The following is an 11188-nucleotide window of genomic DNA, read 5'->3' on the forward strand; positions in this document are numbered from 1 at the left end:
TCCCCCCACCCTTCTTCCTCCACTCCCTCTGGCAGCCACTGAGCACTGGCCACAGGATCAGGCTCCTGCTTCCGCAGTGCCGAGCCATTCCAGCTTTCCCCTTGGGGAGCACACCCCGGAGTAAGCAGCATGGCTGCAGCCCCCACCCCAGCAGCCCAGCACCTGAGCCAGCAGTCCCAGAGGGAGAGGAGGGCGGGCTTGGGGCATGGTCCCCATGGGGAAAGCCAAAGCAGCAGGAGGTGCCGGGCTATGCTGTGCCCTGGAGCCGCCTTGGGGAGAAGTGGGCAGGGCTTCAGGCAATTTCTGGAGAGCCGCAACAACCATGCTGGCAAGCCACATGCAGTTTGGCACTGTGGCTATAGTTGATTGCAATTCAGACAAACATTTTATTCTACTACATATGGAATGAACCGTGAAAATTTATCAGATCAATAGCATTAAGTTCAGAGCTAAAAAAAAATAAGTCACTTGCCTGAAAAAAATTCTGTTTTGTAGCATTCCCCCAATTTTTTTTTTTTTTTTTTTGGCTTCTTACCCATTTTTAACTCCTCTGTGAAACCAAATCTTTTTATCTCAAAAGTATTCATGCCTAATACCTAATAATAAAATTCACCACTTACATAGCAGTGGTCAGACATTACCATTTAGTCCTAAAATCCTAACAGAAACCTGGAAGACAAGTTCAGACAGTTACAGCTGTTTTTGTAATGGGAACTTGTTCAAGTTTGTATTGTGCATAGAAAACATCTGAATTCGAATTTTTCAACTCTTAGCTCACAACAGTCAATTGTGCTGCATGAGACTGTAGCTCATGCCTGTGGACTTATTAAAAGGAGACGTTTTGGCTACGCACAAGTGTTACACTTAGTGTGCTTTAAGCACACGGAAGGTGCTTTACAGCTGTAACAGAATAGATGTTCGTGGAACAAAGGACACCTATACATGAGTAGCAAGGCTGCTTGGATGGGCTATAGATTAACTGAGCCTGCTGGAGCATGGTAATTACTGCACTCCAATGTCTCATATGCCAGTGCCCCCTCCCCACCCCCCACACTTAAAAATGGTGGCAGGGTGCTTTAACTAAAGTTTGTTGCATGAGCTTTAGTTAAAGTGCCTCTGCCCCCATTTTTAAGCACAGGGATGCTGGTACATGAGACGCTCTGGGTGCTCTAATTAGAGTGGTTCTTGGAGCCACTCTAATTAAAGTGCCCCCTCCCACTCCCAGAGCACGTGTAAAAATGCCCAAAGTACTTTAAAAAGGTGGATCCTGCTTAAGTTAACTCTGGATGGATGTATACTAACCTATAGTGCTTTCTGTTAGAGTGCTTTGTTGAACACCTGTGACAAGGTCAACTTAGAGCATGATCACTACCATCCCAGGTGGTGTTGCATAGGTCTGCACTCTAGCATCAGACAGAGCTCACTTGCTCTCCCCAAGCCTAGGCTTGCCCTGCCCTCCCAGCTGTGACTGAACCCAGAACTGCATGAAGTCTGGTGGGGGGAGGGCTAAAGGGGTGAGGGAAGCAGGGTTTCTGTTTCTACAGCTGCCCTAACCCATCACAGCTGGGGGATGGGGACAGCCTGCAGGGGAAGGAGTCCCTACTCTCTCCCAGCAGCTGCCGTGGCCAGGATGTGGCATGCCACTGCTTGGCTGGAGGCAGGGGGCTGAGGTCTGTGTCCCTGCAGCAGCCCTGGCCAGGCAGTGCAATAGCCCCCCACCTCCACCAGGCCATGCTACAGTGGTACCCTGCTAGAGCTGCTGCAGGAACACAGACCCTGGGGAACCCCTGCAGAAGCACCGGCTGGGTCACACTGTGTAGTAGTTGCTGGCTGCAGCTTTTAAGATGCTGAGGGAGAAAGGGAGCCCTGCCACATGGACCTGCCCCATTACGAGACCCCAGCCAGCAAGTTGGGGGCAGGTGGGGGGGGGGCTCTGTTCCTTACCTGCCTTGCCCACCTAGCTGCTGCTGACAGCGGCCAGCTGGTGAAGGGGGGGGTCAGTAGAGGGGTCGTTCTGGCAGTCTTGTGGGTAGGATGTGGGAGAGCCCACAGAAGCCTGTACAGGCAGGCTGCAAACCCTCTCCCCCCAGAATAGCAAATGCCTGTTCAGCTATCTCCTGCTCTAACTTGTAGCGCTTTGAGTAAAGTGCAGTAAGTTACAGCACTTCCACCGTGGGTTTTTTAAACATCTGTACGTAGCCACTGATGTTCAGATTATTTAAGGGGATCTTAAGAAACTAAGCATCATTTTCCACCCATACAAAAAAATGTCCAAGATTTTTGGCAGAGTTACTAAAAGTCCAATAATGGCTGGATACATGATAAAAAGTGAATATGTCTGCTAAAATGCTTACTTTCAGTGCAGTTCTGCTCATCACTGTCATCTTCACAGTCAGTTATTCCATTGCAAGCAAGTGAATGATGCTGCATCAAGAAGCTGGCATTACAGTTCTGCCTGGGTACAGCTAGAGAAAGAAGATGTCAGATAAGGAATGAAAATGCTGTGGTTAAGTTTGGAGGGCCATCGTGTTCATGCCACTATTGTTGTGACTGCTGCTGTGTAAAAGTTTCAGAGCTGAGTTGGATGGAAAGTTAAATAAGGTACCCAAGGTCACACACACAGCAAGTAAAAAAGTCAGTAACTGGAACCAAGTGTTTAAAATCCCGATCCTGTTGAATCACTAACATATACCTCCCTTATATACTGGGCATAATGAAATTTGATACCCACTTTGACTGGAACAGAAATTTCAGCCTTTGCTTACTAGTTATTTTTAATCCAATGATCAAGTATTCCCTCCACCTGGGACTTTTAGAGGCATCCTATCCTGAAAGCTAAGGGCTGTTGTGCTAGCTCACCATGTAGCCACCAGAACCCAAAACTAGACAGTCAACAAAAACTTGCATTGCTAAAATAAGAAGGTAAACAGTGCAGAGAAGGCTAGTTTCAGCATGAGAGCGCATAAGAGAGCATGAGAGCCATTTCTCTCTTTCTTCAGCTTTAACAGGCTTTTTCTGCTGCACTGGAGAAAGCTCCAAAAGTTAACTGTGGATAAGCATCCCACAAACTCAGTGCAAATTTGAATGCATCTTAGCCTGTAAAAGCGGCCTGGAAAATTTCAGTTTTTCAGTACTTCCCTCCACTTGTTTAAGTTGTAACACAAGAAGACATGAATGCATTCACTTGGTTTCTCTTTTCAGCTATTTAGTAAGTGAATACTGACCACAGAAGAGCTCATCACTTTCATCAAAGCAGTCATTTATCCCATCACAGCGCTGCACCTGCTGAATGCATAAACCAGTGGAGCATTCAAAGTAGCCAGCTGGACATGCTGAAAGCAAAAGGACAATTTACAAATGCTCTGCTTTTTAAAAGCTCATAGTCCCCTCTTACCTACCTGATTTGAAGCTAATTAACCATTGTATAGGTTTACCTGCGTTACCAATGGCTGCATACCATAATTCATTTTTCTACACTTCCCTCAGCTTCCAGTACTGAAACTACAATGTTCTAGTGATTTTAAATATCCAGATTCCCTTTCTGATTTCCCATTTTTCCTTAATACATATTTTATGTGTACACTGTCCCAAAACTTCCACTGCAACATATAGCTCACATATCTTAGTATGTTGGGTCCAGGCCAGTCCAACTACACTGTGTAACAACGGTTAAGACAATTCACATAACTCACACACCAGCTCTTTCATAGTTAAACATGCTTCTGACAGTCTCTAAAGGCTATCAGCAATTCCACAGTAGCTATCACTGAGGAAAGTTTGTGCAGGACATGTGCATAGCAAAACAAATTAAGGTACATTTGTAAGTGCCTTTTAACTACACATTCAAAGAAGTAAAATGTTGAAAAAATGACCGTGCTTACACAACTTAAGACCCTATGCAGTGAAATAATCTACAAACACAAGAGTTATACATGTGGATTATTATTCCTTCATCACATTAACATAGAAATTGGTTAAATGTTTTCTATATTTAAATAGAATTTTTTAAATCATTTGCCACAATATATCCTTAAATCTCTCCCTGCCTCCACTCTCTCCTTCTCACACACACACAACTCCTCCCTTTTATGCAGCACCCTTTTCAGTAAAATGTCTTCATTGTTTCACACCCAGCAGATGGGTTTGGCTATCAGATGAGGGTGGCATTTGGCTCTGATTTTTTTATGGCCAGACATGCACATTGATGAAAAAACTGGCATGGGATGATCTTATTAATCAATATACTGTTAACTTGGTGGAAGTCTCTTGTTCAGCAGCAGTAGAACAATACACGGGAGACATTGACGACAGAGGCTTTGAAAAAAATAGCAGCAACAGAATGCTGGACAACCGGCAGACAAATGCACTCCCCCTCCTGTTGGCAGCTTTCACACTGTTATTCCACTGTTTACTTAGCTTTAACATCTGTCTCTGTCTTTCTTTAGATTAGTGAAGAAAACAAGATTTCCTCAGGACAAAACCTTCAAGCACTTCAGTCAAATTTACAGTGATTTAAGACCTGTGAAAAGTTGGTGGACATTTTTCTCAGTATGAATAGTTCTCAGAGCATTTATCAGAAAAAAAATTAAATTCATCTTACGTTGGCTGATGTTGTAACTTCCATATTCCACCAGAAGTGGCTGCTCAGAAAGCCTGGAACTACACTGAAGCTCAACATTAACTACAGAGCTTGCAACACGGAAGACTGTTTGGTGATCAACATAATAACCACAGTACCTAAAAGTGAGCAATAAAAATATTGCTTTAAAAAAAAAAAAAAAAAAAAAAAAAAAAAAAAGTTTTTTTTTAAAACACTTTAAAAAAATTTTTTAAAAAAAAAAAAAAAAAAAAAGTTTTTTTTTAAAACACTTTAAAAAAATTTTTTAAAAAAAAAAAAAAAAAAAAAGTTTTTTTTTAAAACACTTTAAAAAAATTTTTTAAAAAAAAAAAAAAAAAAAAAGCAGCTTTCATTCTGAAGCACTTTAAGTAGCATTTTAATACAAAAATAATTGAAAAGCTCACACAATGCACACCTAGAGAAGTTGTGAAATCTCCATTCCTGGAGATTTTCAAGACCAGGTTGGATAGCTCTGAGATCCCCGGTGCAAGGTATACTTGGAGTCCCTAAAACCCTGCTTTGTTGCTGGTTCACTCTTCCCTTCCCCAGACACATCAGCAGGGAAAGGAGGAACCAGGACAAGCAGCAGCAGCATGGAGCCTCCAGAGCTGAGTGAAAGCAAGATCTGTTGGTGGCTAGCATGGTTTAGTCAGGGATGATCCTGCCTTGAGCAAGGGGACAGACTAGATGACCTCACAAGGTCCCCTCCAGCCCTACTTTCTTATGATCCTATCATAGAGCCACCTGCCACATTTTAGCTGATGGTACAAGGGCAATCTTAATTAAAAGAGAAGCTCATCTCCCAGAGAAGTGCAAAAGCAGGAGTAGTGGAATGCATACGAATTTGTACCTCTCATTCCAAGTCCAAGTGTTCCAAATCAAGAGCAGTGCGAGACAGAGGGGGACAGAGAGAAAGCATCATAAACCTTCTATATCATAAACCATCTGCCTTCAGGAAGAACTTTAATATTTGATGTACGAAGTCAATTATTAAGTATTAACATAGCCTATTTAAACAGAGATGAGCACATGGTAGCACTTGGGTTCAAATACCTGACCCAAGTAGTACCACAAGGTGTTCAATTATAGAAGTACCTGCTTTGCAACAAAGAATACAAAGTGCTTGCTGTATTAGTTACTCTGTCCAGAAGCATCACGAAGGAGCACGGGTGGATCCAGGATTTCAGCTATAGGGGTGCAGCCGCACCCACTTTGGGATGAGGTGCATGTGCAGTGAAGACAGCTTATTGTCCATGTGCCACACAGCTGAAGGGGGTGTACCCACAGTCCCTCACTGTGATCCTGGATGCCTGTGTGTTTCCAGCAGCTCCTGCTGGAGCTCTCCATGTGAGCTCTGAGATCCCCGGTGCAAGGTATACTCGGAGCCCCTAGAACCCTGCTTTGTCGCTGGTTCACTCTTCCCTTCCCCAAATTCATCAGCAGGAAAAAGAGGAACCAGGACAAGCAGCAGCAGCATGAAGCCTCCAGAACGGAGTGAAAGCAGGGTCTGTTGGTGGCTGGCTGCCCCTCCCTTCCTTTCCCCTGTCACTGAATTACAGGGGAGAAGACAGCAAAGAGCAGTAAGCTCTGGAGCAACTTGAAAGCAGGGACTCCTCCAAGCAGATCCCACATCAATGGACAGTGAGCTTACAGTGCTCAAGGAGCAGCCAGCAGGAGCTGCACTGCTGTGCTAGTGAGCTCTGAGCTCATTGTGCCTGCAGCGAACCATGTGGGGGCGGGGGGTGCAACCATACCATTAAACTACCCCTGGACCTGCATCTGTAAAGATCCAGCACAGAGCACATTGAATTTGAGGTACCCATTCATTGATAAAAAGTGCCACCAAGAATAGATTAATTATTCAGAGCTGAGGAGAGACAGAAAATGGTAGAACATGTGCATTAGTGCCTCCCTGCAAAGCAAACCTGGACTGGATCTTTCAGGCCAATCAAAGCTACTTGCAAAACAATGAAAGCTATCTATCATGATTTTTTCTGATTATTTCAGGGAGATGGTTTGCTCTGCCCCCTACAGTTGGTTGAAAAGGTTTTGCTGCAATTGTTGTTTTAGTTTGCAAGAGGGGTTTCAAGAAAGGTTACAAAAAAGGGTTTGAACCAAAACAAGCAAAATATTCAGGAAAAAAATGTTTTAACCAAGGCTTCTTATTAATCTCCAAATTAAAGTGGGAGCATTTTTTCTTAAATAAAGTTGAAATATAAAAGGAATTTTTAACTCTATTTATGATAATGAGACTAACTCCAGAAACCAGAGTCTTTTGGAAGATTTAAAAGAGCATTTGGTAAGGATACAACAAAGGAATGGGCTGGGAGAAGTTCTCAAAATTTAATCAAAGTTGTCTTGTCATCGTTATAAAAGGTGGCAGTCCGGCTTTTCTCCCATTTCTAAGATAGCCCCTATGAAGCAGAAAGGGAAATGGTGGACAAGGAAGTATTTGATTGTTTTTAGAGAAAAAAAGAGTGTCAGAAAATTTTTTAGGTTTTGTCCACCATTAATATTCAGGAGCTTTTGAAAGCAAAGTCTTTAAACTGGTAGACTGCTTGAAAGATGGAGAAGTGCCTTGGGTGCTCATCTACTTTAAGCTGCCACCTTGGCAAACAGCTTCCCTGGATTTCTGCCTAGGTGCCACTTAATGAATCTGAGAACCCTAAATGCCTGCAGATGCCAAGAAACACTTAATCCCCACCAAAGCCAAATGCATTTCTATGGTGTCCTTTATCCAAAGATGCCAGAGGCTGTACGTGGTCCTCAGACACTGCCAAAATAAACAGAGAGAAAACCACCCAGCAAATATTTGAAGTCACTTAAAAAAAAATAATGTAATGAATTTTTAAATGTGGTTAAATTTAGAGCAATTTTTCAATACCTGTGGTTACTCTGGAATTTAAACAGACCTTTAGGAAACTTCCCAAAGCTCAGAGTTGATCATGTGTCATAACTTGTGGGTTTTAGGGACTTTTCCCCACTAACAATACAGCCGCTAGAAAACATGTTTTCTATGAAGAGATCCTCACTAATACTGGTGGTTCATTTTTTAGCTATTACACTGGGTTAAGACATCTCCCACAAATATTCTAGCCTCTAAAAATACCAGTGACTGCATAAACTAATGAATACACTACTATATATTGTGACAACAGGAAGGAATTTTTCCTAGCTTCTTTTGATTAGCAATTTTACCATCAGACAGGCCCAAGCATGTTATACCTTGTAGAAGTGAATTTAAAAATGTATATTTAACTTAAATTGTATTGGATTTGATTTTTAGTTCAGTGATAGTGTAGAAACAAAGTAACTCAGCAGAAAGCAAGCATTAAAAAACCTTTCCATCGCAGAAATACAACATCCCAGGGAAAAAAACAAAAGCAATAGCAATAACATAATGGAAAATGCATAAAAAATACACCATACTTAAAGCAGCCAACTATACCAGTTCAGGCATTTGGAGTGGGAAATGGGAATAGTTATGTGGTCTCCCCATGACACCCTTTTACTACAAAGCCAGTTCCACTGTTATTAAACGTTACCTTTCCCACATGTTAAAAGCTCTTAAGAAAAGAGTATCCACACATTAAGCCATGAAAAAACTAGCTAAAGGAGAAATATCGCTGGCTGGTAGCAGGTAGTTTGTGCTGCAGTGATGACACATGGTTGCATGGGGCCAGCATAACCAATTTGAAGTCCTCCAGGATCCCAAGATTCATTGCTCCGAGTTGCCCCCATGCACCTGATATATCCTCCTGGACTCTACTACCCAGGAGTAATGGAAAGGCGGCAGCTGCAGGAGGGCCAGCAGCCACGGGACAGAACTGGCACCGCTGCTCCCCAGCCTTCTAGTGTCAAGTCAGAGCTGTGCAGGTTGCAGAGGGTATTAACCCTTAACAGGCAACTGCTCACAGCATGCACTGACTTTAAAATTGCCTAATATTCCCTAGAATTACCATGTGCTAATTATAACATCTGACAACACCCTTAGGTCCAAAGCCCTTACAATCAATGATGGATTAAGTTCCAGGTCCTACAAACCCTTTTTTTGGTTAACCCAGTAAATCCAGAACTACTTTACGAAAATAGATACCCTGCGAGCCTTAAAGTTCTCCCATTCCTACCTCCCACCTGAGCCAAGAGAGCTCACACATCTTCCACCCACCTATTCTTTTAATTAGGAATGTCATTTATTTTAGCTAGGGATAGTTAAAGTCAGACCAGCCAAAGGAAGGTGTTACAGATATTATTAGCAAATATCTATCCTTGTTGTTAAGACTCGCTAAACTTCTTGCCTTAATAATTTAGTAAAGTTTACTCAGATCATCTCAGGTTAATAACCCATGTGAAAATACTTACATGTGCTCATTAATTTTCCACCATCCCCGCTCACAGCCTTTGATGCTTTTCTCATTTATAGTATAGTTATGAAACTTCAGTGCTATACCTAGGTTCTTCTGAGGAGTCTGTTGCAAACAAGTGAAAAGGCCAGTTAAAAAGGGGTTAGTTTATGTTGTGTAGACACTACATATTAGTCATCTTTAAAGATTTTTCTCAGCAATCACTGTCCACAAGTTACAGGAGCTACAGTACTGTCCACAGCTCAGCAGCGAACACCTAAGATGGCTATTCAGCTGCCAGGGAAAGCTTCCACTAACAGAGGCCAAGTGCTGCTGCAGGCTTTCCATCTCCTACCAAGCAAAGAATCCTTTCATCTTCCACCGCCACTGACCATATAAGGAATGAAGCTTTTGTGCCAAGATCAAAGGACTCTGGTGATTTCAACCTTGCTTATACGGGACAGGTTGCCATGGCTGAGCGACAGATAAGACACTGCCATACAGAGCAGTCAGCTCTCAAATGCTTTTTGCCAGTGCTTTTCATCCAAAGAATTCTAAATATTTCACATCTTATTTTAAGCTCAAGGGTACCACAGAAGTATGCAATTACTATGCATTCCTTTTTTAAAGGAATATTTGATAATTGACAAACCCATGGTCATACTAAATGGCAGAGCCACGATTAAAAGCCCACAGCATTTATCCCATCCATCTCTTTTTAAGAAAAGTATAATCTAGGCAATACACAGTGTGTGTGTTTGGGGGGTGGGGTGGAGATGGAAGGGGAAGATGGGAAATTTTAGCTCAAATACTTTGGCTCTATTCAGCCTTATCCAGAAAGGTCTAGGAAAATATATCACCCACCCCAGTTCTCATGGGATGCTTTTAATGCTCACACTCCAAAAATGCCCCAATTAGATTAAATTATAAGTATTTAAAAATTGTATTTCATGCACACTTGGCAGAGACAAGCTAGTCTTTTACAAATAAACCCACCAAATGTTCCTTCCACCCTGAGCATGCTCCAAATCCCAGGCCCTAAAGCAAATTTCCCTTTAATGGGAGCTGTTGACTGGTGTAAGCCAGGCTGATCTGGGACCAGGACTAAAAGCAAGTTGTCAGCCTCCCAGTAAATCTGCTGTGCCTCAGTAGCACAGAGCATGAATTTGCCTGATACCAAAGCATGGTGCCCAGAAGCAATAAATACCAGCACAATATATATCAGAGTTTATTTCTTTGCATTAATTTCATGTGTTGATGCACTCAGCTGCTCCTAGTAAAACTGTGCTTAATTTCTGTCAGCCAGGTATTAATTGCTGTAGATTATGGTGTAGTCAGAAATATCTACCAGATCTCTCATAAAATGTCACTCCCTACAGAAATCTATGTTGGGCATGCTCTGAGGCTTTTGATGCTTTACATGCGTGTCAGTGCCAGAGGAAAAGGAGTAGACTTTACCTGGAAATTCCATATACAAATGCATTTTGGAGGATAGTAGCTTGGGTAATAGGGACTCATGATGCTCCCCTCATACCCACTTTTTTCTTTTGCCAGTATTGTTTTTCCACATTCTAAGGGGGAAAAAAGAAGTTTGTTAAATTTCACGCTGAGTTCTGCAGGACAAGTGGCCAAATTGATCATCTTCCTTAAACACTATAGCAGGGCAACTGAAATGTTGCATTCTAGTCAATCCACTGAACTCAAAAAGAAGTCAGAATTACATATTACATATAATCTCCCCTCCCCCTGCCTCCCTCCATATACATGCATACACACAGAAGTGGTATAAAAGAACCTGTGGCTCTCAACCCTCAAATTCCAGGAATGTCGTCACTAATAATTTGCTGAATGTCTTTCACAAACAGAAAGGGCAGCAATTCATGCAAACTAATCAGTTCTCCACAGCTGCCAGGAACAACCTCCATTCAATTCACTGAACTTCAAAAGTGGCCTACACAAGCCATTGTCTCTATTTAAAGCGACCCCACAGAATTGATCAGCCAAACCGTGTGTTTGTAAAAATAGATAACATTTTTTTTTAAGTTTTTAAGTGTGGTAAACCTAACATTAAGAAATCATATTCACTGCCAAAGTGACCTGAAGAACTACTCTGATCACTTCCTCATTCCTCCGTGCAGTGCAAGTCATTTGATTTCCGTGAAACAACCTCCATTTCAAGTAAAGCACAGCATTTCAGCTTGTGTGGTAATCTGTGTGTTTTTAGTTG

The 11188-nt window shown here is 42.2% G+C and overlaps 1 protein-coding gene across 1 annotated transcript in view; it reads right to left on the minus strand.

Moving 5' to 3' along the window:
- TMPRSS7 (transmembrane protease, serine 7) overlaps positions 1-11188 on the minus strand; it is a 63534-nt gene that overhangs the window by 22704 nt on the left and 29642 nt on the right. Inside the window, exons 9-13 of the mRNA XM_019523912.1 lie at positions 10420-10532; positions 8981-9087; positions 4601-4737; positions 3225-3332; positions 2355-2465 (exon numbers count right to left, since the gene is read on the minus strand). Of these exons, the coding sequence (XP_019379457.1) occupies positions 2355-2465; positions 3225-3332; positions 4601-4737; positions 8981-9087; positions 10420-10532 (576 nt within the window). The remainder of the gene's footprint in view (positions 1-2354; positions 2466-3224; positions 3333-4600; positions 4738-8980; positions 9088-10419; positions 10533-11188) is intronic.

Source organism: Gavialis gangeticus, unplaced genomic scaffold (assembly GCF_001723915.1).
Source record: "Gavialis gangeticus isolate Ggan-Ray unplaced genomic scaffold, GavGan_comp1, whole genome shotgun sequence".
Classification (NCBI taxonomy): domain Eukaryota; kingdom Metazoa; phylum Chordata; order Crocodylia; family Gavialidae; genus Gavialis; species Gavialis gangeticus.